This window comes from Heliconius melpomene, chromosome 3, assembly GCF_056956725.1.
Source record: "Heliconius melpomene rosina isolate 202511_hmr_F chromosome 3, ASM5695672v1, whole genome shotgun sequence".
Classification (NCBI taxonomy): domain Eukaryota; kingdom Metazoa; phylum Arthropoda; class Insecta; order Lepidoptera; family Nymphalidae; genus Heliconius; species Heliconius melpomene.
In genome coordinates, this window is record NC_140391.1 from 4722954 (window position 1) to 4750845 (window position 27892).

The 27892-nt window shown below is 29.6% G+C and overlaps 5 protein-coding genes, 1 long non-coding RNA gene and 1 other non-coding gene across 7 annotated transcripts in view; 5 read left to right on the forward strand and 2 right to left on the reverse strand.

The window, feature by feature from the left end:
• The first annotated feature begins 396 nt into the window (after positions 1-396).
• On the forward strand, positions 397-7000 carry LOC146539915 (uncharacterized). Its single transcript, XM_085208003.1, has 13 exons — positions 397-635; positions 710-1057; positions 1438-1860; positions 1943-2273; positions 2351-2938; positions 3391-4365; positions 4456-4529; positions 4754-4924; positions 5204-5345; positions 5413-5609; positions 5940-6059; positions 6561-6722; positions 6921-7000. Exons 1-13 carry the CDS (start codon positions 546-548, stop codon positions 6972-6974), a joined length of 3675 nt encoding a protein of 1224 aa, XP_085064129.1. The 5' UTR covers positions 397-545; the 3' UTR covers positions 6975-7000.
• On the reverse strand, positions 6837-8902 carry LOC146539916 (chymotrypsin-2-like). Its single transcript, XM_085208001.1, has 5 exons — positions 8575-8902; positions 8356-8503; positions 7666-7909; positions 7443-7589; positions 6837-7237 (listed from the first exon to the last, which is right to left on the reverse strand). The coding sequence occupies exons 1-5, from the start codon at positions 8615-8617 to the stop codon at positions 7076-7078; spliced, it is 744 nt and encodes a 247-aa protein (XP_085064127.1). The 5' UTR covers positions 8618-8902; the 3' UTR covers positions 6837-7075.
• A 342-nt stretch (positions 8903-9244) lies between these two features.
• On the forward strand, positions 9245-12158 carry Prp18 (pre-mRNA processing factor 18). The gene is made up of 7 exons (XM_085208000.1): positions 9245-9443; positions 9517-9643; positions 9727-9899; positions 10222-10302; positions 10490-10624; positions 11359-11571; positions 11897-12158. The coding sequence occupies exons 1-7, from the start codon at positions 9381-9383 to the stop codon at positions 12134-12136; spliced, it is 1032 nt and encodes a 343-aa protein (XP_085064126.1). The 5' UTR covers positions 9245-9380; the 3' UTR covers positions 12137-12158.
• Positions 12159-12781: 623 nt separating this feature from the next.
• Positions 12782-19481, forward strand: LOC146539918 (uncharacterized). The gene is made up of 12 exons (XM_085207999.1): positions 12782-13027; positions 13107-13378; positions 13716-13945; positions 14448-14554; positions 14825-15044; positions 15450-15597; positions 15949-16058; positions 16420-16566; positions 16842-16966; positions 17390-17519; positions 17611-17756; positions 18073-19481. Exons 1-12 carry the CDS (start codon positions 12933-12935, stop codon positions 19427-19429), a joined length of 3087 nt encoding a protein of 1028 aa, XP_085064125.1. The 5' UTR covers positions 12782-12932; the 3' UTR covers positions 19430-19481.
• On the reverse strand, positions 18071-21083 carry LOC146539919 (mitochondrial transcription rescue factor 1). Its single transcript, XM_085208002.1, has 4 exons — positions 20780-21083; positions 20563-20708; positions 20409-20481; positions 18071-19957 (listed from the first exon to the last, which is right to left on the reverse strand). Exons 1-4 carry the CDS (start codon positions 20963-20965, stop codon positions 19754-19756), a joined length of 609 nt encoding a protein of 202 aa, XP_085064128.1. The 5' UTR covers positions 20966-21083; the 3' UTR covers positions 18071-19753.
• An 845-nt stretch (positions 21084-21928) lies between these two features.
• Positions 21929-22047, forward strand: LOC146539920 (5S ribosomal RNA). The gene has a single exon (XR_014879491.1). It is a non-coding gene; the product is annotated as a 5S ribosomal RNA (ribosomal RNA).
• A 430-nt stretch (positions 22048-22477) lies between these two features.
• LOC146539921 (uncharacterized) overlaps positions 22478-27892 on the forward strand; it is a 33569-nt gene continuing 28154 nt past the window's right edge. Inside the window, exon 1 of the long non-coding RNA XR_014879482.1 lies at positions 22478-22667. This is a non-coding gene — a long non-coding RNA (uncharacterized LOC146539921). The remainder of the gene's footprint in view (positions 22668-27892) is intronic.

Consider the following 27892-nt stretch of genomic DNA (forward strand, 5'->3'; position numbering starts at 1 on the left):
GATAATTATACAATTACAATATTATATCACACTCACAACTGCACATGAATTTAGAAAAATAATAATAGGTATGTGAAAATTTTGAATTATGTAAATTTAGAATTTTTACATCAGATGTATATTTTTTATTTTGTTCGAGTTTCCTCGTATTACTTTTACACAAGTACTTTACACAAGTACTACTTTTATACAAGTATATATTAGAATTTATTCAATTATTTTTTTTTTAAATTTAATAATTTATAAATATTTTATATTCGAATAAAACAACAATTACGGTGCCGTATTTTTCTAATAAACTATTTCTATTAAACTATTTTTTTAAACTATTAGACGTGTCATTACTTATGAGTATGACATATCTTTCAAATATAATAATAATAAAAAAGAAAATGTCAATTATGTTGTGATATTATTAGAATATATTGTTTTTAATTGGTGTTTAAATGTTAATCACATATAGTCAAATAGGAAATAATTACACAAATTAAGTAATTGTATTTATAAAATATGAAAATAGTCTAAAACATATAATAAATGCTATCATGATTATAAAGAAAATACCATTGCATGATCAAGCGTTAATGTCGGCATCGGTTTGCATAAATAATTACAAAAGAGCCGTTGAAGAACTGGTAAAATAATAATACCTTTGTGAGTACTTTTTAGATTCAGAATTCTTCTTTTTAATTATTATTTTTAATTTTAGGTTTACAATTCTTTAGATGCAGAATCTACGTCAATAGCAGTTAGAATTAATGTTGAAGAAAGTTTTATTCAAATATTAGATAATGGTAGTGGTATAGAAAAGTCTAATCTAACGCTGTTAGGATATAAATACGCTACAAGCAAATTTATTAATATTACAACTTTAAAATCTGCACACAATAAATATGGCTTCCGGGGCCTATCACTGTCAAGCATAATTGAAATCTCTCAACATGTAAAGATCTCTTCAAAAGTAGGTAACTCCAATGAAACTTGGATAAAAAGTTTTTATAAAGGCAAAGAAAAAAATATTAATCTTCATACTAACAGACCATCTAAAGGAACAACTGTAAGTTGAGCTTTTTTTTTATGTCTAGTCATATATTACCTAATGTAATTGTTATTTGACATTTTTTATAAGTTAAAATGTAGTTAGACATTAAAATAAAGAGGCTGATCTATTGACTGATCTGACTTTCAACATAATAGTTGTGGCTTAGATCCCCACTTGTTAGAGTCAATTATTTTCATTTCCTGGTTCCTATATGATATGTCTTAAATTTGGGCAGAAAGCAGAGAATGTCTTGTCACTAGGTTCTCTCTATATACTTTGACATGTAAAAAATTAGAAATTGAAAAAATTTAAGAGTAAATACTGTGTTTATGCCAGTTTAGAACAATATTAGTAGAATGCAAAAAACTCTATACTTTTACTAAGTATTTTTATAGATCGAAGTTATTGGCTTCTTATACAATTTAAAAATTCAGAAAAAAGCCATTGAACCTATCAAAGAACTCCAAAGTATTAAATCATATTTGCAACAACTGTCCCTAGTGCATTGCAATGTTTCTATAAGCTTAAGGGATGATTGTAAAAATGAAATAGTCTTTACAATTAACAAAAATAGAGATATATATCAAACACTTAGATCTTTGTTTAATATACAACAAAATGATGTACATGATCTTCAAGTAGAGAAAAATTTGTATAAAGTTAGAGGATTTATAGTGAAAAATAAGGAGGGTGCAAAAAAATACCAATGGATCTATTTAAATGGTAGAATTATCAACAACACTGTTATACACAAAAAAATCAAGACTTTATTTAATAAAATGGCTAATATGACTCACTGTGGTAATAAAAAAAATAAGGTAATTAGGTACATGTTCACATTTAATAAGCAATTTTTTTTATAAAGTTACAATTTTTAAAATTATTTTTGTTGTTTCTTAGAATATACCTGATGAAAAATACTTATTTAATAATAGTTTTCCACATTATTTTATTTTTATATCATGCCCTAGTCTTGACTTTGATATTATTTATAAAAATAATGAAACTATAGTTGAATTCCACAACTGGCCAGAGATTGAGAAACTTCTCGAAAAGTTGATAAAATTCTACTCTGGAGATTTAAATATAAAACTTAAGAGTAAGAAAGATACTATTATGCAACATAATAAAAAATGTGATGACACAAGAAAAAAAGTAAAAGAAATTATGGAAAAAATATTAAATAATAATGCTAAAACAAAAATCTCGCAATTTAAAAAGGGTGTAAAAGGTAATAATTATTATGTTAAAAAATTCATTTCGTTTTTAATATTTCAATTTAATTAAATAAATATATATTTTTCTAAGGTAAAAACGTGAAAAGGAAAAAAGAGCCTAAAATTAAATTACAAGACATTACAACTAAACAGAATACAATTAGTAAAATTAATTTACTAAAGAAAAAAGTTGACTTAACAAAAATAATAGATAAAAAAAATAACATAATTCCTTCATGCAAAGAAAATAATTTTGAAGGATCCAATATGAAAAATAAACATTTAAATGTGAAAAAGAAAAAACATTCTGATTATAAAGCCCTTAAAAATAATACACCATTATCATTTCATAAAGAAAAAAATAAAATAATAAATCAGCACAGAGAAAGTTTGAATGAACAAAAAATAAAAGAATTATATTATAAAACATATAAGAAACAAAAGAACTACAAAAAAACTAGTTTTAAAAAAGATTTTTTAAAAAGAAGGAAATACATTTCCAAAGATGATGATGAAGATTCTATGAAACAAAACAACATAATTGAAAAAAACATTTTTTGTATGAATAAATTGGCAGTTAAAACATCATATGATCTTTTAAATCCTGCAGAAATTTATCAATCATTTGGACCTTCAAAGGAACATCAAAATATATTTATTCATCAACAAACTCAATCTTGTAAGAAACTTATTTTTTAATTATATTATGTTTTTTTATTATTTTATTCACTTTCATTTCTAACTTTCCGGCCAAATCTTTGTTATATGTCATATTAATTGGTGGAACTCAAACCCGCGCTTCCAGCCCGATCGACAGCCGTCAGCCTAGGTTCAAGTTCCGCAGGAGTCATCCTTCCATTCTCTCAAGCAGCCAGTACAAGTACTACATACTTGTAGCTTCTCAAGGACAGAGCACCCTCTTCCCTATTCAACTTGTGTTGTTATAAAAGCCAATAGGGCTAAGTGCATTTACATCAAATTCAAAACCAAATACACCGCGCTTATTACCAGAGTGAGAAAATTAAAATTATTCGTCCCCTGAGTGGGAATTGAACCCACATTATCACGTTTACAGTCAGGTGCCAAAAGCGCGTTGATTATCTATAATTATATTAAAAAAATGTTCCCTAGATGTCGCCACTTGTGAACCCACAACAACTTTTAATAGTCACAAGCGCAACTATTACAAAGAAATTGAACAAAAGAAAAATGTAATGAAGAAGTTTATTAGTTCAAATTCTTGCAAGAACTTTTTATTACATGGAAATAGTATGTTTAAAAGACAACTTATGTACAATGCAAAAGTTTTAAAAAAAATAAAAGATTCTTCAAGTAAAAAAATCTTAAATCAATATGAATCCATTTTACCATATATTAATGAATCGATGAAAATCAATAACAATAGCACAATGTGTGATATTATTGAAACATCTAATATTAAAAGTATAGATTTTGAAGGAAAACATTTTTCACAAAATGTTGTGAATGACAAAAAAATTTACAGCTACAGCATTGATATTAATTATGAAAATACTTATACAATTGATTTGCAAAGCTCGTCGTTATTTACGCGTAATAGTAACTATACGTTACAAAAAAATAATAATGTAAGCATCGGAAATAAATCTATATGTTCGTCAAAAATGTTCACACAAAACGAGGCAATTAATAATCTTGAAAATAACTTGAACATTAATATTATTTCTGAATCTCAAACTTTGGAACCATTGAACTATTGTGAAACTGTATACCAAACTGATAAGTGGTCTGATTTTGAAAAAGAGTTCAATACAAGTTTTTTAAATAAGAACAATATAGAAGGAATAGATCAATGCAATCTAACAAATGAAGCTGTTGTTGAAAAAGAATTAGTTAATAATTGTGAATTAAATGAACCTAATGAATATAATAAAATAGTTATACATTCCAATATGTCTGATCAAGTGCTAACAGAAATAGCTAAAGACCCAAATGATATACGGACAGACAAACAGAATGAAATACAAGATATATCGGAAGAAAAAGGAAAGTCTAATTCTATTGCAGTAGAATATAATAATAGAAATAATTTTGAATTGAAAAGTCGACATAATTTTGTTCCTAAAGGTAAATGTGCTAAGAATGTTGTTTTATACTATTGTATTTACTATTTTAAAAGACCTGTTTCAAAAATATAACAATACCCATATATTTCAGGAATGTCTCAAATATTTAACAATAATTATAAAATGTCATATGCGTTCGATAGCGCACAAGAATATTACGAAGATGTAAGCAGAACTAGAATAACTAGAAATTTTATTCCAATGCTGTGTTAATTTTGTATAATGTTACTCTATTTAACAACAAATCTCAATAACTGTATTCTATGGGCAGTCCCTTCCACTGAAGGATGTTGTGAGAAGACGTCGACAAAATTTATAACGTCACTACACTATATGAAGTTTACACAGGGAGTTCAGTCCATTCATTTAATGTTTTACTTGTGTTGTAGGATGTTTATAAGAAATTTGCTGATGATGTTCTCAACAATATTAAAGTTTTCGAACCGGAAATTGAGAATGTTAAAGATGTTGTTTCAAAAGATCTCAAAAAAGTTAACAATAGACTAAATAAAGATAATGCCGACTTGATATTTGATTGTTCTTCATTAGAAACTGCTGAAGTAAATATTCTATTATTACTATTAAAAAATAATTTAGTAAAGGTTTCTTATAAAATATTGAAAAAAATCAGTCATCTGATGAACAACGCAACTTTGTTTAAAAGTGATTAGTATTTCACCAATATCAGTGACAAATGACATCAAAGTTGAGATATAATAAATTTAAATATATTTTTATCGCACTCCATCACTATAAAATAAATATTCGATAGTTAATATTTCTTTATACTTAGTTGTTGATCAGGACATTTTCAAAAGTTTGTGTAATTTCAAATTTAGGTGTTAGAACAGGTGGATGCAAAATTCATTTTAGCTATCATTAAAGGTAGGACGTGTGCAAGCGATAATTTTTTGAATTTCTTAGCTCTTTTCGATCAGCATGCCGTTGATGAAAGAATAAGACTCGAAAACAATATAAAAGGTAAGCTATTTTTTTCAAATTTCTCATTAAATTGACGCAGGTATATTAATTTGTTTGATTTATTTAGATTACTTGAATGGCAACGAGTGGACTAGTGTTGCAATAGATTCTGTTATAAAAATAAAACTAAGTCAAGAAGATTATTTCTATGTCTACAATCATAAGGAAAAATTTTATCGATTCGGCTTGCAATGGACGTTCGAAAACAATGAAATTTTAATTCATGCCATACCAACAGCGATTCTTGGTAAAAATATAAGAGAGGTTAGTTTTGTTTATAGAACAGCCATTTTTATTATACGAAGTAAGTAGTTTTTGTGAAAATATTTCCACTATTAGTAACTAAGTAGGTATCTTTTTATTATTTGTGTATATCTATACAAGACATGTTTAAATAAGCTTTACATTACAAAGATAAATTTTTATATCGCTAGGATATGTATACGTGGTCAATATTTAGTGAAGAATCTTGTAAAAAGAATATCATTCTTTTTTACACTTAATTTAAAATTCTATTTTTGATCGTTATTCACCTCATTATACTTATTTTTCTCTATTTACTGTTCACCTTAATTTTAATTGCATGTATTTTAGGTTGAAGTGGTTATGAAAGCTGTAAAAAGTTTAATCTCAGAACTAATAAACGTTATTAAAACGCTTAGAGGTAACGTGGCGTCCTATCCTAAATCAATTATGAATTTAATTTGTAGCGAGGTAAGATCTAATTTAATGTACGAGATGTATTTATTGGAAATTTTAAATGTTTGATAACTAGGTAGGTACTCACACATAATTGCAGTTTAATAGATTAGATGCTATTTAAGAGGCCAATCGTGGCACAGGGGCATACTTAATCGTGCAACTGTAAACGTGACAGGTTCGATTTCCACTCGAGGAACTTCCTCTCTGGGAACGAGGCAGAGCGCGGCGTTCAGTTTCACCACTGAACACGAACAGAATTCGGCGGAAAGTGGGAAATAAATATGTAAATGGGACAGTTGCGGATTTTTTTCCTACTCGGGGGAAAAAAAAGATATATATTTTAACAATTCACAAAACAAAGTTCCGACAGTAAAGATGCAAAGACTCATAAAATATTTGGCGTAAGGTGAGGAACTAAGTGTCACAACCCTTTGCCGAGAAGGAAAGCTAAAGCCTAAAAAAATTATATTACTATAAAATATATTATTTTAAAAAAATATTATTTCTTGACAGGCTTGCAGATATGCCATAAAATTTGGAGATAAATTATCAAAATACGATTGTATTAATTTAATAAATGCACTTTCGAAATGCAAAACTCCTTTTCAGTGTGCTCATGGTCGACCTGTGATGGCTATTCTTATAGAACTTAGAAATAATGAAACGAGCTATAGGGTAGGTACACGTAATATTTATTTGTAATCTGTTTGATTGAAAAAAAAAGTTAAAAAAAAATTCTTGCCGAGTTATCTTAGTTGCACCAGGAAATTAAAAATAAACATTACTCTCTTATTTTTTCCAATACAATCGTTTAATTTATTTGTAAGTTACATTATTTCTACATAATATTAAGATATTATGTTTTTATTTCAGGTAAATCTAAATAATATTAAAAGATTTAAGAGTATGACTACACTACAAAGATAAGTAAGTATAAAATAATAAAATAAGCATAATGTCAATGAACTCGTTTGTTTGTTTCGTAATTAAATGATTAAATACTTTAGTCTGTTTATTTATTTTTAGATTTAGCAATAGTTGCAGAATTGTCTATTAATAATGTTTCGTATCCATTGAACATATGGTGATATTCTTGTATGAACATCTGGAAATCCCACAGCACACGGTATTCCCCAAGAAACGATTCCAACCAATCTGTTTTCTATTGTCAGTGGTCCTCCTGAATCTCCCTAAAATATTAAGTAACACTAAAAAGCAGAGCTTAAAAAGGTAGGTATGCAGAGAAAAACGTCAAGATTCACTGTTCGCCATTTTTCACCCAAATTGGAGACCAGGTACCTACTACTAAAATATTATGGCAATTGTTATAAAACCAATGAAGTTACCGACTACTAAGTACTATTTAAACATTATTATAGATAAGAATAAACTTACATGACATGAGCCTTCACCAATTTTAGTAAATGTGCAGAACATGCTGTCGTATACCTCTCTTGTATAGCGCATTGCGTATTTACAAATGTCTTGATCAAATACTGTTACATTTAATGCGTGCATCTTTCGTGCTGATTCACCATGTGGCTATTAAAAATATATATATAAAATTTTTAAAGATATTTATTATTAAAACATCTTTACTAATATAAGTAAAATCTACCTTGCTAGCACCAAAACCTGTTAATAAAACCATATTGCTTTCCTTTAACTCCGCCTCATCAAATTTCAACATTTCTGCAACATGTAAATCAATTAAATCGTCAACCATTAACACTGCTATGTCGTTTAATCTAAGACTAACATTATAATGTTCATGAACATGAATTTCCTTAATTTTGTAATATAAACCCCCTTTATCTAAATTTGTAGTACCGACGACTGCCGTTACGTGTTTTGGTTTGATTCTGAAACAGTTAAAAATTAAATTATATTAAATCAATTTCACACTATATTCCACACACAGGAAGTTTTGTAGGCAGTGTTAACATAGTGTTAAAACACTCCGTTCCCCATTTTTCGTTTCCACATTTTTTCGAGGCATTGCGTGTTGAGTGGCGGAACTTAATGAAAGCTTTTTAATTTGATGAGAAAGCGAAGAAATGAAAATATTAATAAATGACAATTCATTCCCTCGAGTGGGAATCGAACCCACAACAATCGCATTACAGTCACACTCTTGTGCCTCTGTGCCACGACAGCCTTTGGCGGCGGGACAGTTATTTTATCTTAATTATTAACTTGCCAGCGAGTATTGCTTCCACGACAATATATGTTTATTTAATAATAATTACATACGAAGCTATACGTCTCAAAACATGTAATATTGATATTTTTTTTTAAATATACCTACCCATTTACGCAATGTGCAGCAGTCACTACATATCGTTGGGATATAACAGCACCGCCACATACATGATGCCCCGTACTATTTTGTAGCGAAACGTGAAATTTTCCAAATTTATCAGGGGTTTCAAATCCACCGACTATCCGTTGTGAGCCTTCATTAAAACGTATTAATTTAATACAAATACCATACAAGGAAATACATTGAAATTAAGCATAAACTTACCATGGACTTGTGAAAAAGTCGTAAATATTAACAAAAATAACATTTTTTTTTATATTTGTACAGTGCAGTAGTCTGTTAAGAGTAATTATAAGGAATTAAAAAGTTATTGTTTCTTAATATAATATCTTATCATATAAAATCAATCGGAAATTTCATTTATCTGATGATAATAATCTATCATTAATATAAATTTATTGATATTTTATAGATAAGGTTAACCGATGTAGGTATAATAAAAAGCCATAAGGTATGCTAAAAGCTACCTTAATTTTAGGAAAATAAAATGAACGTAATCATACGAATGATTCATCAAGCGACTTTAAAGGATTTTTTTGGGGAACTGATGGGTAACATGTGCATTTGTGGCTAAATTAATAATGAAATGGTCAAGATTAATGAAATTATCATAATTTTGACAAAACAAAAGTAACAGAGTTTCTATTGTATTAGAAATCTCATGTGATGCCGTTTTCAAGCAAAACTGAAGTAAAAAATAGACACGTTATTGATTTTATTTTTAAGTACTATCAGCAATCTTTCTAATATTTATAATTTAGTAATATAAAATTTAATATCGTGAACCATCTATGACTTTTCGATATAAGTCTACCTTCTTTTCTTGTATGTTATCTGTGACACAGGAAAACCAAATATGATGATATAATCTGTGAACTTATTTCATTTGTCAAATAATAATTTGATATTGTAAATTGTTATTAAATAACAAATTTATTCTCTTCAATTACATATACTCTCTTTTATTATTATCAATCTTCGAAACATAATTAATTTTATTAGAAAACAATATGGATATTTTAAAAGCTGAAATTGCCAGAAAAAGAAAACTTTTAGAAGAAAAAAATGTTTTGGTTTGTATAATTCTGTTTTATGTTATGTTGCATTAAAAATATTTGTTTGATTAACTTAGTTTTCAATTTACAGAATTCATCGAAAAAATACTTTAAAAGGGGAGACCTTCTGGCTAAAGAACAAGAAGAGTATTTTAAAAAATATGGACCAAATAATATTGTAGCTGAAGAAAGTCAACAAACAACCAATGTTATTAAAAGTAATTTATGTTTATTAGTAACTGTAGCCATATAATGTGCTTATTTATATATATTTATTTTTATATAACATTAATTATTACAGCAAAAAAGCAGGAAAATGAAAGTGAACAAACAGAAAGTGCATCATTACCTAGAGCTGAAGTTATTAAAAGATTGAGGGAGAGAGGACATCCTATAATTTTGTATGGTGAAAATGAACTTCAATCTTTTAAGAGATTGAGAAGAATTGAAATTCAAGAACCAGAAGCTAATAGAGTAAGTTTCATTTTGGAACTAAAAACTTCAATTGATATTTTCATGAGTTTAGAACTATAGATTTAATTCAGAGCAAACTGTTAATGTAACTGTTTCAACTTTTACGCTGGGAAAATGAAATATTTTAAATTTTCTTGCTTTGGTAACAGGATAAAGCATGGCATTGAGTTGGGTCACTTGACACACAATTTCTTGAAAATCGGGTGCTACTGAGGGTCTTAACATTAGGTTCTCTCTGTCTACCTTCTGTTATGTGAATCTATTATAATATTTCTAAATGATATTTTTTCATTTGACTTCATAAAAATATAATTTTGTGCAGGGTCTTAGAAATGACTTTCAAGAAGCTATGGACAAAGTGGATCAAGCATACCTTGATGAAATTTTAGCTCTAGGAACACATGTAAGTACACATATGTATAAGCACTAATATTATTCATTGTACAAAAAAGAAAAAAAATGTTTTTGTTGACTGCTGCAATATCCAAAATTTTTCAATATTAAATCAGCTTTTTCTTTATTTTAAATATAAGTAATTTAATATTTCTTAAAATACTTTAAGTAAAACCTAAATATTGATTAATTTGTAGAATGATAATGAAAAATCTCAAAATGAAGATGATTTAGATGACTCTGTAACATATGAATTTATTCAAGAAATGGCTAAAACTATGGGGCAAGGGGACAGAAATCATGATATGAATGTAATTATGACATTGTTACAAGTGAGTATTATATAAAAAAATATGTCTTATTAAATTAATTATGGTTGACTGAAGCAACAGTCCAGTTGAAATATATTCAAAATATTTGTTCTCATAAAATAAAAACTATAGTTTTTTTTAAACTATCCTATGTTAATATGAGTACTTATATTATATTCTGTATTCATTTACTATAAGTATATTTGGGACAAAATTTCATAATGCTTGAATAGTTTATGTGTAAAAAGGTTAATTAGCAGTTAAGTAACATTTCCATTAATAATATTATACAAAGTTTATGAAATTAAAAGGTTCTTTTGGTGGAGTGTCCTACACTTAGTATCATATAATTCTTCTATTAATTATACATAGGGACTTAATATATAGTTACTTAGGGGAACATAGTGTATCATGTGACATACACAACTCATAGTTACTTCCATTTGTTTTAATATAATTACTATTATATGCAAAGCGCTGAAGTATCATATTAATGACTAAACACTCTTGGTGCCTCTCTTATTTTTTTATAAATTAAATATTAGTTAAATACTAATCAATATTCCTGAATGTAATATATAATTTATTTAATAAAATTACATGGATTCTTCTTATATTTGCACAATACAAAATTTGATTTCCTATATAGGCAAATTGTAATTGTGCTATAAATAACAATAAATAAAAATAATATTGAAACCTTATTTTCTTTTATATATTATAAATATATACATCATATTTTTTACTATTTCCAGTTTCTTTTAAAATTATGGGGACAACAGCTTAATACCGCCAATTCATCAGAAAAAACTGCTATCAAACATAAAATGACAAGAGCTACATATACACAGACACAGGTTTACCTAAAGCCATTGATGAGAAAACTAAAGAAAAAGAATCTTCCAGAAGACATCTGTGACAGTCTTATGGAAATCACAAAACATTTATTAGAAAGAAATTATATCATGGTATGTAAATATATTATATTAATTACAGCTTGCTAGTTGTGACATGAGCTTTGCATTTGTGTGTGTGTCTCTCTCTAAAAGTAGAGACAGAAAAAAAGTTTTGAAAATAAAGTTTATTTTAGAGGTCAATAAAAAAACTAAAAAAATACACATATTATTAAATATAGCTTTGCGATTATTTTAATACAATCGTTCGATTGGAATTCGAAACAACTACCCTCGTGTTTACAATCAGTCGCTGACCCACTGCGCTACGACGGCCTCGTTTACATTAAATTATACACTTAACATGAAAAAGTATATATATAATAACATTTTTTTACAGGCAAGTGATGCATATCTCCAGATGGCAATAGGCAACGCTCCATGGCCGATTGGAGTAACGATGGTTGGTATTCACGCCCGTACAGGTCGTGAGAAGATTTTCTCAAAAAATGTCGCTCATGTTATGAATGATGAAACACAAAGGAAATATATCCAGGCGTTGAAGAGGCTCATGACAAAATGTCAAGAGTATTTCCCCACAGATCCATCTCGATGTGTTGAATATAGTACAACTAGATGAATATATTATTTATGTACAAAAATTGATTTTTTTTTAATATATTTAACAGATCATGTTGGTGCTTTTTTAATGTTTATCCCATTTAATAAAACCAAAAAATATCCATGTTCCAGAGTCGGAATGAATATTCATTGCTAGCATAGATTGGGGAAATGTTGAATCAAATATAACTAATTTTTCACCAGTTAACATAATTTAGCTTTTCATAGTACTTGTATAAATAACAAAGCTATATTTATGGCTTATAAAATGTACGATGTTTTAAAAATTGCTGACTCAAACTAATCATTGAAAGTATACAGTGAAATGAAGAAAATATATAGTACCGATTTGTAGCATATATTTTAAAGATTCTTAAAGTTAAAAAAAATGTTTTAAAGAAGAAAGAAAGGGAAATCTTATTTTTTTTAGATGTGCGTGAATCTAAAAAAAATAAGATTTCCCTTTCTTTCTTTTTTCTTTCTTGTACGTTTCCCGTAAATAGCTTGGCAGGTTTCATTTCATGGTTCCGTGAAAAAGGTATGGGTGCTAGTAACTGGGGTGAATAGGACTTACGGGGTGAATAAATACAAAATCAGATAAGTTGACAATAATTAAGCTTAATCTGTACTCTTTGCAGCTCAGTCACAGTCTGTAATCTGTATTAGTGTATTCTGTAAACCTAAAATGACATTGACAATATGTGCTTATATTTGAATTTCAGTTTTTGTTAATAATACTATTTATTTATAGTGGAATCAAGTGGAATGTTTATTAAATAATTTTTTTTACAATTTAAAATTTATTATATTTAACAATGATATTAGAATATATAACATCGTTTCATTTACAAGATTGTCTAAATATTTTATCAGAACAAGACATCCTAGGCTATTATAGTATAAAGATAGAGTAAGTAAAGCTCTTTTAATTTTGATATATTTATACGACGTACCTTAAAGATTACTGCATTGTCTAAAAATTGTTATAGTTTCTTGAAACTCTTCGAATCGTATCCTGATATTGGTGATAAAGTTTTGTGTAGTCCTGTAACTACACTTCCAGCATGCGACAAAGATATTATAAAAGTGCAGCAGAATATATTAGAAAAACAGGAATATAAGCCATTAATGCAAAATTTGTCATTCACATATTTGAAAAGAAATGTTCATGCCAGATTTTTTGGCTTACCGGTTTGCCCTGAGTTACACAGAAGTATATTTCCCAAAAATGTGGATTTGGGATGTTTTTTAAAAGTAACAGGTACTATAATATTTATTTCAAATAACTTATTTTACATATAATAGTATATTAAGTAAGGTCCTTGTAGAACAGAGGGACATTATATGACTATAAATATAATAGTTGTGTATTTCATTTATACACACTGGCAAGGTTAAGATCTGCCACATACAATATTAATACAGATGGAAAGTGGAGAATAAAGTATCTGTACACTAGGTTTTCCCTGTCTACTCTGCTTTTAATTATTATATACTATATTGTTACTATGTACTATTATATTTTAATTTAAATATCAAATATTGTAAGTACATAGTAGATTGTGTTATATAATATAAATCATATTTAAATCTTTCAGCCACAATTGTCCGTGTAACTCAGTCAAAAATGTTAGAATATCAACGAAAGTATGTTTGTATGAAATGTAAATATGAAAATTGTGTTGAAGCAGACTTTGAAAACAGATATATATTGAAGGCTCCATCCAAATGTGGTAATACTGAACAAAGATGCAGATGTTCAACATTTAATCAAGTCAGCTTAGTTTCTAGAGAATACTGTAAGGATTATCAAGAAATTAAAATACAGGTAAAACTCAAACTTATACTATACTTTGCCTGTGTATTACACTATTATGGCAACATAGCAATTAAAATAATATTTGTTTCACTAGGAATAGACTGTAGAGATCTTTTAATTTAAAATAAATAAAAACAGGTCTAATTTTGTTCCTGCTTTTATATGATATGTTAAAGAATGCAGGATACATCGCAAATAAATATAATGTTTGTTACAGTTTTTTCTTGCAAAAATAAGTTTCTTAATAAGCATACTGTTAACATTGTTGTTAGTGGATGTCTTGGTGCAGGGGGACACAACCTGACTCTAAACACATTGAATGTGAGTTTGATGTTTTCTTAGACAAATATATTATTTTATTTTCCTGTTCTGGTAGACAAAATGCGGCACTGAGTTAAACCAACACACAATGTCTCTTAAAAAAAATTGTAGACAGTAGGGAACGGAGTGTCTATGTACCCTCCTAGGAAAGTAAAACATGTTTATTTTTTGTGTTCTTTTGTGTTTCTAGGAGCAAGTAAATAAATTAAGTATAGGCACAATACCTGGATCTATGTGGGTTGTGTTAGAGAATGATTTAGTTGATTGTTGCAAACCAGGAGATGATGTTACTATTTGGTAAATTATAAAATACTTTTTGTAATATATATATATTTTTAAATGACAATATGAATTTCAAAATTATTTATAGTAGTAGTACTGTCATGGTATTTATAATACAGTTATGATTTTTTAATTTTTTTTATTAGCATAGACATTTCCTTAAAATATAGTGAAATCGGTTATAACTTAGATACTAAAGTAAAGATATGTAATGTATTTATAAAACAATCTTAGACAAATTATATTCATATTTTTTTTATTGAATTTGTTATTTAACTTTTTCAGTGGCACAGTTCGTCGTCGTTGGCGTCCATCAAATCAAAACAGAAAGTGTGAAGTGGAGTTAGTTTTACAAGCTAATTACATAGAAGTAATAAATTCACAAAGATCACAAGTCATAGCAATGGCACCAGATATTAAAGATTGTTTTGACGATTTTTGGGACAAATATAAGCAATGCCCTTTGAAAGGGAGAGATCAAATTCTAGAATCTGTTTGTCCACAGGTAACACGATTTATTGACTAGCTTCTACTGTGTAGAAGAGCCCTAGAGGTATCTATCCTTTAAAAAACGAGGGACTACGAGGGAAAGGTTATTTATACAAAGCTGTCTGCAGCATTAAAATTCATTAATTATTTGCTAAGTAATTGCATACATGCTAGCAAAAAAAAATACTGCTAAATCACCTCTTTTAGAAGTCATGTAAATATATAACCATAATAAACTCCTATCAACATCAAGCATTCCCCATTTTATTCAAACTTACTTTCATTCGAGCTTAGTGCAAGTTCAGTAATAGGATTTTTTTCCTACATACATTTTAATTTAAATATATATTCCTTTTAGTGCTCACCCCTTAAACTACAAAGTTCATAAATGATTATATTATATATATCTTTCATTTTACAGGTATATGGTTTATATTTAGTCAAATTAGCAGTGCTATTGACAGTTATAACAGGTTCGAATCATGTAGTGGAGGATAATAAGAAATCAAATGATGATCACATCACACATGTTAGGGGACAGTGTCATTTGTTACTAGTTGGCGATCCAGGTAATTGTTGCATATAAATAACTCATTAAATATTTATACTGTACTGTATATTTGCTGTCGATTTTTTGTTGGAAAGAGATGTAGGTCTTAATTCCGTTACATTCAACTTAATATATATTCTTTAGTATTCTTCTTAAACTAAATATTTGAATAATATTTTAAAATCGAAAGTTGAAAGTCATATGACAATACTGTCATCATAATAAATTTGTCTTTTATTTTATCTTCATTTATTTAACTTAGTAATGAAGATAACTAATCAACGATAATTGAACCCACTACCATTGCATTTATAATCTGCGTTTCCTCTTCTTATACATATATATAAAATACAAATAATAAAAATTCTAGGTACAGGCAAGTCACAATTGCTTAAAGCGGGCGCAGAATTAACCCCTCGTTCTGTATTCACTTCTGGAGCTGGTAGTACTCGCGCTGGACTCACGTGTGCTGCGTTGAGAGTGAGTAATTATTATGTAATATTTCTTTTTTGAGACGTTGCGTGTAGTGTAGCAGAACTCAACGCCGCACCCTGTCTTGCTACCTGAGCGAGAAAATAAAAATAGCTCATTCCCTCCGCAAACCGTTGTGTTTACAGTTAGTGGCTTTGTTGGTGCGTCATGGCCATTAGCGTATTTAGAGATGTTTCCTTAGGGGCTGGACTTTACCTTTGAGCAAATTATGTTCATGTAAAAGTTCTGTTTTTTATTTTCCGGCATTTTATTTCCAGCATTTGTTGTTAGTAAAATTTCTGGGGGTGGGCACCAGACTATTCTGCAGTGGGTACCGTTTTGTAAGTGTTTTTTACTATATTTTTTGTAGGAAGAAGGTGAATGGCAGTTAGAAGCCGGTGCGTTAGTTCTATCGGACGGTGGTGTTTGTTGTATTGATGAAATATCCCATTTAAGGGACCACGACAGAACCGCGATACACGAAGCTATGGAACAACAGACTATATCTGTTGCTAAGGTGAACTTCTTTTTTTGTTTGAAGTAGATAATATGTTATTCTAATTTCTAAAACATAAAAAAATAATAACAGTCTGAAGTCTAAGTTGAAGTATAAGTTCTCGATTATCTGCAAAACAATTATTGCAGTGGCACAAGTGTGCACCTACTAGGTTTTTTCTACCTGCTATATGCGAGATACATTGTGAATTTGGAAAAAAATGTTATAATTTTTTTAATCTGTAATAATTTTAGTTAAATTTTAGCACATTAAACTCGTTTTCTATTTTGTTCCAGGCAGGCATAGTGTGTAAATTAAACACTAGATGTGCCGTCATAGCGGCTTGTAATCCTAAAGGTCACTATCAGATTGATCAACCGTTGAATGTCAATGTGTCCCTAGGAACACCTTTGTTAAGTAGGTAAACACTACCATGTTTTACATGTTTTTGTTTTTCCACACTGAGGATACAAAATTAATTTTAAAAATGGTTTATAAATTTTAACGAATTATTTTTATTATTAAAAATTAATTTCGTAATCATTATCTCTTTTTATGATGTCTCTGGGCTCAATTCCCACTTGGATAAATTATTATTACTGCCAAAGTATTCTAATACAAAGCACTGAATTGGATTACAATTTATCGTCCCATACATATTTTATGAGTAAGAGGAACTTGAAAAATTTGTTAACATATTTAAGTACACTATAAAAATGTTAACAAAGTTAATCACAAAAATTAAAATTAGAGAATCAGAGGTACGAACGCACTAAGTACGTATTATAAAATTACGGAAATTAAAAAATATATATATATAAATATATAAAATATTTTTTTACAGATTTGACTTAATATTTATTTTATTAGACTCAAAAAATAGATCATGGGATAAATTAGTGTCATCTTACATATTGTTTGGTGGCACTAACCAAATAGAATCTAAAAAGAAGTGGACTCTTGAAAAGTTACAGGTATTTTTAAATATTTAGATTATGGAATTCATATATTATTTTTTATTGCTGTGTGCGGGCTACAGCGTTTTTTTAATATTTTATATTTCAGATGTATATAGGATTGGTAGGACCAAAACCAACGAAAATGACAAAATCGGCCAATACAATAATACAATGTTACTATATGACGCAAAGGAAATCAGAGTACAGGGATCCTTCGCGAACTACCGTTAGAATGCTGGACAGTTTGATAAGGTAAGAAGTTTTATTTATTTTTGTTGTTTCACAGGCAGGGGGAACCTGGGACCCTTGTGTTCAGACACTTCCGTGGCCCATTTTCGCCGAATTCTGGAGGCATTGCGTGTTGAGTGGCGGAACTCAACGCCGCGGCTCGCCTTGTTGCCAGAGAGAGGAAAAGAAAATATGAAATATTTCATTTTCTCAAGTGAGGATCGAACCCACAACCAGTCGCGTTTACAGTCACACTTTGTGTCCCTGCACCACGACTAGCGAATAAAATGAATGTAAATTAATTAAACAGATTTTATTATTATGTCGTATATCTTTTTAGATTATCCCAAGCACACTGCCGTCTCATGTACAGAACAACCATCTTGCCAATAGATGCTATTACGGCTATTTCGTTAGTTGATCTCTCCATGCAAGATTGTACTTTAGAAGACACGGAAAGTGCTTTACATTCAACATTTTTAAAATATCCAGATTTTGACTATTTATGTACTGCTAAAAAACTTCTGACTGCAATGAACTTGTATGAAATATGGCGGGAAGAGCTTTTATTCTATGGAAAGTTGCTTCAAGTTGATTCGAAATCATTAGAAAATGATATAGATAACAACGATACTAAATTGTTTTCTAAATTTAGTGACGTTTTAGATGATAATTTACCTTTATCTGCCTCTTTGGTTACTAGTTCTTATTTTAACAATAAGAAAAGTACTGAAAACGTAGACAATAAAGACAAATCTAATACTGTGACTGATAAATTAGCTGCTACTTTAAAAAAACATGCTACATTGAATAAAGTACAAAAAGATCCCCCTGTAAATAATAAAAAAAAGAATGTAAAACGTAAACGAAAGGAAGTTACCATTGATACAAGTAAATTTACAAATAAAAAACGTAAAGATGCCAAAACGTCTAAAAAAATAAACATAGACTTTAACATGTTTGATAGTGATGTAGAGGAAATGGAGAATAATGTAAATAAGAATGAAGAAAAACAAGAAGTCAATATAAAAATTTCAGAAGGTGAATCGAGTGATGACTTCGGTAAAAGTAATTTACAGGATAAGAAAGAAAGTGAGAGAAGTAAAATTACAAGTAAGGATAATGATAAACAAAATCATGAAAATGAAACTTATGAAAACCTAGACAAAAAATCTAAAAAACAAGCTACACATATTAGTAAAAAAAGGGCTTCTACTAAAGAAAATAGTTCAAAAGACATTAAAAATAAAGCAGGTAATGATATGGATAAAGTGAAAAAGAAGAAAAAAGTTAAAATAATTGAACAAATAAATGATGATGACACATCTGACAGTAACCATGACACAATGGAAATGCTACAAGCCATACCGAGTGTAAATGATGATTTTTCCAAAATTGGTTTAGATTTTAAAATTCTTGATAATGATTTAAATATTGATATACATGATAATATAGATAGTGTTAGTACAAATCAACACAGCAAATCAAATTCAAATAAAACTGTGAATAAATTAAAGCAATTTGAATTTTCTACAAATCATGATTTAGATAAATATTATAAAGAGAATAACTCAAACAATGTGGTTAAATTATGCAAAAGTCATAAAACGTCAAGTAGTTCTTCAATACAAAGACAATCCAGTTCTCAAATTTCTATGTTTGAGAGTTCTGACTGTGATATTGATTTAGATATATAAAGATAATTTTGTTATTCTTTATTGTGAAATAATAAAAAATATTTTTTTAAAATTTTTAGTTCTAATTATACCCCTACAGTGCCTCCTGAATTCAGCAGAAAATGTGCTAAATTAGCACTAGGTTCCTTCTGCCAACCCTATATATATATTTTTAGTAATTTACGTAACTAAAGTTCAGAGTGCAATTTTATTAAAGAACAGAAAAGAAACCTTAAGGTTTTTTAATAACTTGTGAAGACTCTATTTTGCATAAACAAAATAAAAAAGGAATATATTAAAAATTTTTTTTATCATTTTATCTTATTTATATTATTTTATTTGTTGCTATTGATCTTCACTTGAACTTGATGGCTTGTATGGATCTTCGTCGTAGTTTTCTATTAATAATGTTTTAAACCTCCTCGCAGTTATGTATATACTTTCTTCTTTTGCTGCTATATTTATTATTTCAACTCGTGCAATGTATAAGTGATCAGGATTTTTGGGACTCACACTTTTTATTACATCTATTTCATAGTCTATTCTTACCTGTATGATAGAATTATCTTAGTCAAAAAAATTGTCAGCAAAGTAAAATTGAAAATTATTTGTATACTAGGTAGGTGGCTCATGTGACAAGGACAGGGGAAAAGTTTAAATATCATGAAATTTTTACTTTAATTATGGATGGCTATTAATATGTGATCTTACAAAACAAGTAAGATAGCATGATTCAAGAATGAGGACAGAAGTTATTCTAGTACTTTCTTTATTTATATAGCAGAATGTTCTACCTTCATGTATTTTAAAAAAAAATGTTTAAGTAGTCTTAAATATGGTAAAAAATAAACATTATTCCTATTATCATAGTAATCTTGTTGAAATTAATTGTTTAAAATAAGTATGGTTTTCATTTTAAATTATTTTATATTAAACTATTATAATATTGATTCTATTAGGTTAAACAAAGCTTCTTTATATGTACAGATGTGAAACTTACTGGTAAACTCTTTTTCAACACTTTCTTGCCATTAACTCTTATTTTACTTTCATAAAATAATTTTTCTACTTTACTGAAAAGAAACAGATATACATTTTAATCATTATATAATTTCTAATTAAATAAATTTTCGAGTTTAGTAAAATATACTCACTTCCTAGCTATACCTAAAGCAGATTTTAATATAGCATCAGTTCTCAATGAAGTAGTATTAAATTTAACAACTTTTGAATCCTTTGTCAAGGACAGGTCGCCATCATCATATGTCTCAACCTCATCATCAGAATCTGCATCACTTTGCTGTAACAACCAAATTCATTATTTAAGCAATAGCTAAATATATTTACTAGAATTATTTAAAGTCTACAAACCTTTTTAGATTTATGACGAATTATATTATGAGAAATATTCAATGGTCTTAGCCTTGTTATTGAACAATTTTCATTTATATTTTTGGAGTGGTCACAACAAGTAGACAACCGCTGTAATCGCGTTTGATTTGACAAAACTCGAAATATATTCTGTGATATATTACTTCGCCTCCATATAATGTTCATATTTAATTAATAAATTGTACTTCTAGATAATAGAAATACTGTTTAATTTTAAGTCTAATTTATAAAATCGTAAAATCAGCTGTTATTGCGAACTTGACAAGTGACAGGACTAAATGACATTGTCATTATGTAATTCCAATATAAGAAAAAAATGTGTAACTTCTATTTAATTTATTTATTATTTAATTTGTTATCTATATGTATATAAGTACATATATTTATTATTTTTATATTATTACTATTTATGTAATTTGTTTGAATGTTTCATAAAATTGAAAGTCCTGGCAATTCACTTGATGTGTTTTTGGAGGACGGAAATAGATGGCGCTGTATTTAATTTAAAATGTATACTATAATAATTAAATAAATTATTTTTTAATGCATTTGTTTATTTACATATTATTTTGATTATATTTTAAATTACTAAACGCAAAAAAAACATGTATTGTATTAACATTTTAACTGAATTATATACTGTTAGCGTACAAGTGTAAATGTGGGTAGGTTTAGGTGGAAAAGACAATAAAAGCAGTGGAATTGTGTCAAACGGATTTCCCAGTCCGCTCGATGGCCGCAAGCCAAGGTTCGAGCCTCGCAGGGGGCGCCCTTGCAGTCGTTGACTCCCACAGGCAGCCACACAGTGCCTGCATATCTTCAGGGACAGAATACCCTCTTCCCTCCTCACCCGGTGTCGCTGTAAAAGCCAATAGGGCTAACAGCATTAACCTCAAGACCGAAAAAAAAGTGAAACGGGCACAGTAGCTTATAGGCGGAAGCCCTGATTTCAAAGTATCTGGTGTGTAGTGTTGTTCTTGAGTGATACATATCATTTATTGTAATTACGTGGAACCTCTGTTCGAGTACGTTGGAAACATATAGACGGTATGTGTTTTTATTGTGTTTATTTTAAAAATAATAACCGCTTCCGTTTTGTAACAATACGTATATTTCTTATATTTTATCGCCAACGTCCATACCACGTTGAATACACCGGTTCTCGTCCGATCACCGAAGTTAAGCAACATCGGGCGTGGTCAGTACTTGGATGGGTGACCGCCTGGGAACACCACGTGTCGTTGGCTTTTTTTATATTTTGTATATTTTTTTATATCTGTTAATTTCTTTGCACTGGGTAGTTTTAATATTATAAATGATTATTTTAAACCAACAAGGACGCAAAAGTCCGTGCAAAGTGGAGTAGGTTGAGTAGGAAGTCAGACCCTGGCAACAGCCGGGACTAATGCCGGGAAGAAGAAGAAGAAATTATTATTTTAAAATTATTGATACGTACTTAATCATCCATGTTTGTAATATATCATCATATGTATATTTTATACTTAGGTTTTATATTTAAATTGAATTCTAATTTTCAAAGACTATTTAGACAAATTTAATTTAGTTTTTACTTCAAAATTAATTATCTAACTAACCCATCTAACCTAACCTATTCTTATTAAAAAAACTATAAAAATGATGAATACCAAACATGGACTTAAGCGTTCTTTCTCCCTTACAACTTCGAATGCAAACTCAATATTTGTCTTACAGATTTATTAATAGCTGTATGTTTACACTTGTCATAATATATGGACCAGCCACTTGAAATTACGTTAGATGATGACGAACACCCCTTCTCCATGTTTACGTTATCACATTTGGTTCGCGTAAGAACTAAATCGGTGATCTTGGCCATTGCTCTTAGGTACGTATCTTACTATGTAAGTTCTTAGTTCATCTTTATATTTATCATATTGACGACTCCTCTCATTCAATTATACTTCTTAAGTTCTTACTTCGTCTATTCTCTATATTATTATGGGTGCAGCGTTAAGTTCCGCCACTCAACACGCAATGCCTTCAGAATTTGGCGGAAAGTGAGTAACGAAGTGTGTTAACACTATGTTCCCTCTGCCTACCCTGCTGTGTGCGGGATACAGCGTGAAGCTAAAAAAAATCTTTGTATTTTATAGTAAACTTTAAATTAATTAAACATACGAGATCTAAGAATGCCAGTTTTAATTTAGGCAGTGGTGTCAATTTCCATATTATTTTTAGGGTATACCGAGGTCGTGGGAGTCTACTTGACTCGGGCATGTCAGTCTGCGTTGTACATCCAACTCTTAAGTTACATCACAGATTATAATTATGTTACATAAAAATAGTTCTTGCTACTGTAAAATAAGGTGTATATTACAATGATTTTAAATAAGTATTATGACTGCTTGGTGCGAGCGTGCTGGTTATCTTGGCTTGGCGACGGAAAGGCGCTCCAAAGTCAACACCGAGACATAAGTACATATCTGATAGTACATTTTTTAAATTGTAATTGTTAATAGTTTGCAGTTGTTTTCGCGAAGTCGGCAATAGTAAAAAAATATGTTAATTAAAATGTTAGCGATAGATTATATCTAAAGCTTTAGCTTAACTAAATTTAAACGCCTCTTGGTTTGTGTCAATTAGTACAATTATTAACGGAAACAACTTCCCTTAAAAAAATTAACTAATCCAACAAAACTTATACTAAAAACAACTTAAGTAAGTTTTATTTTGTCTTCAATGATAATAACCATTTATTAGTGACAATACAAACTTATCACCTATTACTTAGTTCCCCACAAAACTGTCATTATTTTTTATTAGATTGCTTTTAAGGTGGAGATAAAAGAGCACGATATTAGAAAAACAATCACGATCTATTTCAACACTCCCTACCGAAAGTGTAAAAATAAGAGTAGGGTAATATTTAAAAAATTGGATAAGCGCGAGTCGGTTTCGCCCACCGAGGGTTCCGTACGATAAATTAGAGGTCTCGAGTTTTTTCTCAAATTCAAGCTTAGCTTAGTCACTAGTCAGAGCCCTTTCGTCTGATACCTCACTCGAACTAGTGGCTTTATAACCAAACACCTGAACTAGTAGGTACAATTTCATAATTCTGGGTCTACGAGAAGTACTTTATTAATTTCGATGTTTTTTTATAATTTTGTAATACGTTTTAAAATAAACGGCCATATCATTTTTTAAGTGAATGGAGAAATATTATTTTTTCAGTAGTTCAAGTGACCGTAGACTTGAGTATAGGGTTTGAATTTCAACTCCCTGTCTCCAAGCGTTCCTGAGATAAAGGCTCTTGACAGACAGACGGACTGTCCGTCCGTGTCACAAAGTGATTTTATAAGGGTTCCTTTTTTCCATAAAAGATACGGAACCCTAAAAGATGGTAGGTAATTAAAATACGTCTCAGCGGTACCGGGCTATAGTTTATCACATTATGCACGGCTCGGCTCTTAGTAACATGTTTCGAGACATGTGTCCACATGTCTCGAATTCGAAACGATTTTTTTATTTTCCTATAAGATCATGTTCACGGCGCGTTCAAAGGGTTTTTAAATTTGACACAGTTTATGACTTTGTCTCGCCGTTTGATGGCCAGAATAGACGACGCAAGTGGCTGTCAATTAAATAAGATAGAGGTTCTGATCGAATTTTTGCTACTGAATTTTTAAGCATTTTTGTTTCTAATATTACCTATATTAGAAACAAAAATCCTTTTTTTGTTTAAAACTTTCCTGGACTAAAAAATATCGCTTTTAGATTTGAAAATAATAAAGTTACCTCAAGGTACACTATGGGAAACAAATCGTAGCTACTCTGAAGTTGGCTGTAATTGGTTGAGCAGATTAGATTTTAAAATTTTTTTCTTACATTTGATTATTTTCTTCCCAAGTGAACAAAACTCAAAAGTTCAGAAAATCTAACTCCAGAGCGGTCACAACTGGCTGACCGTACTATGCTCCCCATAAGTGTCTTCACTTGCTCGTAACAAATGCAGCGCCATTAATAGCTTTGTAATGCAAAATTATGCTGAACTTATGCAATCCTTTGTTTGTTTCCCTGAACTAATAACAATGGTAAATCTCGTACTCGTGTTCTTTCTTGTTTTTTTGCACTTTCCGTAATATTTCGAAAGGGTAGAGTTAATAAACCAGCATTATAATCGGATTTAAGATGGATTTTATGAGAAGTGATTATTGTTTAGAACTCTACCATAACTATTGAAATATAAACTTAATATTGTAGCTTAAGATAATAAGAAAAATATAATATTGAAAAGTAGTATAATATTATCCACTATAGATAAAGGAAGGGATGGGCAAAGATGTCTCTTGTGTCTCTTACATTTTCATAAATGAAATAAGAAATATTTTTTAGTAACTAATGTTAAGATAAAGGAAGGAATCTTTTCAAACACCGATACAATCCATTTAAAATGATTAAAGAGTTTAATTAAGAAAATATATTTTATATTAAAAAAATGTAATATTAAAGAGACACACTCGACCCCAAAAACTTCCTACGAAAAAAAAACTGCGGTAACGTTTATTTCTTTTCATGTTTTATATTATGAATGCAAGGACGGCTTTCAGACTGTGCACTTGAAAAAGTTCACTGACGTCGACGCCCATGCTCTCTGCCAAGTTGCAACTGGATTCCTTTGCTGAGATAAAAATTGTAATGTCAAGTTTATTTCATTATTTTTTTTTTAAATTGATTCATTTTAGAAGGTAAATATATCTATTTTGATTGACTTCTCGATATATGGCGTTTCGAGCGTGCCAGTTGAGCACAATTCATTTCGCCAATGTCACGTTGTATGGAAAACACACGAAGGAAATTGACCGGTAATAAAAAAGATAAATATACATAATTGTATCTATTTTTTTAATACTTCTTTCTCTTATTTGACATTTTTGTGTCTTTTTTGCTATTTACACATTTTTAACGAGTATTTATTTTAAAATTTATGTAAATAGTGCCTATTGTTAAACATAGACAAATATTTTAGTAAGTTGATGATAGTATTGTTTATAAATATTAAATAAACTCGTATATACTTTAGACCATAATAGCGCAGCGGCACAAGGGTGTGACTCTAACGCGGTTGTGGGTTCGATTCCCACTCGAGGAAGTGAAATATTTAATTACATTTATATTTCGATTTCTTCGCTCTGGTGTCGAGGCAAAGCGCGGCGTTAAGTTCTGCCACTCAACACGCAATGCCTCCAGAATTCGGCAGAAAGTGGGGAACAGAGTGTCTTAACACTTGGTTCCCTCTGCCTACCCTGCTGTGTGCGGGATACAGCGTGATGCTGATTTAATTTTAATTTGTTTATACTTTAAATATATTTTCAACTTCTTTTAATATGATTTTTTCCAATGGAAAGCTATTTAAAAATTTCAAATTGAATTCAATAATGAATAAGCCATTCGATTCAACACATTCAATTAGCTCTAATAAGCCAGATGTGATTTTATGAAAAATTTCATTGCAGTAGAACAATAAAGCACTTACGAATCTAATGAATGACGAATGGCGTAAAAACAATAAGTTCTTTGAACAAGTCTCGTTCATAAGGTTATAATAAAAATAGTAATGGTAGGTAGTTGCTTTAAAAAATTTATTTAAGTATCGTTATAAGAAATATTAGTGCTTGCTATTGGGCTTGAAACTCTTTTGTTTAAATTGTATTGCGATAAATCTTTTGTAAATTTTTTATTATTATTTTTTACGTATATAAACATGGTAAGCATATGAGAATGATTATCTTCTTCCTTTCAGGGTCTGTCTTCTGACTTAGCCTATATCACTTTGCCCAAACTTTACTAATGTCCTACGCCCTGGATGATAGCATGACGTCCAGCCGTCGCTTCCACGGCCATCCCGTTGTACTAACTCTAAACTGATAAGAGCCTGATAATAGCTAAAATAAGAATTTACGATTTTACAATAACAAGTTACGCACATTTTAATAATAATTAATGAAATTTAATTAAAATTCAAAACATACAGTTAACCTAAATATTAACCATATTTATATGCGAAATTCTATTTATAGCTCTAGTTAGTAATGAGAAGATACTTGCTGGAGAAATTCCCGTGGCCATTAAAATCAAATTACATTATAATATAATAAACGTAACGGATATCTTCAACCAGCTCAACGGAGGCCAACGGATCATTACTAAAAGCCACCGGACGAAAAACTGTCTTGATATGAAGTAAGATATTGTAATTTCTCCCGGTTGCCAGCTTTCACTTCTTTAGTTGAATGGTTTTATAATATTTGTATATCCTACTGTCGTTTGTCGTAATGAGATATGTTTGTTTGTTCATAGAAAAATTATAGTTTTGAATTATGTTATTTAGTTAAGTATTATATTACTAGATAGATGTAATATTGGATTATATTTATGTTTTTATGACTAGTAGCCTTTAGAAGAATAATATGTTTAGACATGTATTATTCTTGGTTTAGTTAATTTTTTTAAATATAATATTTAGAGGGAAGTCGTGGCGCAGGGGCGAAAAGTGTGACTAAACGCTCGTTGACTTCCGTCACTCAACACGCAATCCCTGAAGAATTCAGCGGAAAATGGTGAGCGGAGTGTTTTAACACTAGGCTCCCTGCCCACCCTGCTACACGCGGGATAGCAAAAAGAAAAATGCGTAAGCATTCCAACAAGGTTTTAATATCGATAACGCTCATCTTTCATAATTGGTCGGCTATTCCACGATTCAGCTTTGGCTGTCAGCCGTTTCACAGTCCACTGGCCACAAAGAGCGGGCACCGTGACATGATGAGGTGTCACCTCAGCATGATAAACGATACGACGTGACGGCAAATGAGAAATCTAATTCTCGACTCCCGTTACTTCCTTCATCGAATTAGTTTTGTAACACGAGGAAGATGTCAAACGCGTGACATACTTTTTGTAATTTATATTAATTTCCTGTATAAATCTTTATTTAACGATTTCTAATAAGAATTTTATTTGCTCTGTGATATATTAGTTTACTTTTTTTTGAGGCCAATCGTGGCGCAGACACCGTATGATTGCTAAGGGGACAGGTGGTGGGTTCGATCCCCG

What these genes read in the sequence shown, in the direction of transcription:
- LOC146539915 (XM_085208003.1), top strand. Translation starts at nt 546, where the DNA reads ATGATTATAAAGAAAATACCATTGCATGATCAAGCGTTAATGTCGGCA. An exon ending in CTTCATTAGAAACTGCTGAA is followed by an intron (nt 4,925 to 5,203) that starts GTAAATATTCTA and finishes TTTCAAATTTAG; the next exon opens with GTGTTAGAACAGGTGGATGC. An exon ending in TGAATTTAATTTGTAGCGAG is followed by an intron (nt 6,060 to 6,560) that starts GTAAGATCTAAT and finishes ATTTCTTGACAG; the next exon opens with GCTTGCAGATATGCCATAAA.
- LOC146539916 (XM_085208001.1), bottom strand. Translation starts at nt 8,617, where the DNA reads ATGTTATTTTTGTTAATATTTACGACTTTTTCACAAGTCCATG. An exon ending in GACTTTTTCACAAGTCCATG is followed by an intron (nt 8,504 to 8,574) that starts GTAAGTTTATGC and finishes GTTTTAATGAAG; the next exon opens with GCTCACAACGGATAGTCGGT. An exon ending in TTGGTGAAGGCTCATGTCAT is followed by an intron (nt 7,238 to 7,442) that starts GTAAGTTTATTC and finishes TTAATATTTTAG; the next exon opens with GGAGATTCAGGAGGACCACT.
- Prp18 (XM_085208000.1), top strand. Translation starts at nt 9,381, where the DNA reads ATGGATATTTTAAAAGCTGAAATTGCCAGAAAAAGAAAACTTTTAGAA. An exon ending in AACAACCAATGTTATTAAAA is followed by an intron (nt 9,644 to 9,726) that starts GTAATTTATGTT and finishes TAATTATTACAG; the next exon opens with CAAAAAAGCAGGAAAATGAA. An exon ending in TAGAAAGAAATTATATCATG is followed by an intron (nt 11,572 to 11,896) that starts GTATGTAAATAT and finishes ATTTTTTTACAG; the next exon opens with GCAAGTGATGCATATCTCCA.
- LOC146539918 (XM_085207999.1), top strand. Translation starts at nt 12,933, where the DNA reads ATGATATTAGAATATATAACATCGTTTCATTTACAAGATTGTCTAAAT. An exon ending in ATCAAGAAATTAAAATACAG is followed by an intron (nt 13,946 to 14,447) that starts GTAAAACTCAAA and finishes TTGTGTTTCTAG; the next exon opens with GAGCAAGTAAATAAATTAAG. An exon ending in ATGCTGGACAGTTTGATAAG is followed by an intron (nt 17,757 to 18,072) that starts GTAAGAAGTTTT and finishes ATATCTTTTTAG; the next exon opens with ATTATCCCAAGCACACTGCC.
- LOC146539919 (XM_085208002.1), bottom strand. Translation starts at nt 20,965, where the DNA reads ATGAACATTATATGGAGGCGAAGTAATATATCACAGAATATATTTCGA. An exon ending in TTCGTCATAAATCTAAAAAG is followed by an intron (nt 20,709 to 20,779) that starts GTTTGTAGACTT and finishes TGGTTGTTACAG; the next exon opens with CAAAGTGATGCAGATTCTGA. An exon ending in GCTTTAGGTATAGCTAGGAA is followed by an intron (nt 20,482 to 20,562) that starts GTGAGTATATTT and finishes GTTTCTTTTCAG; the next exon opens with TAAAGTAGAAAAATTATTTT.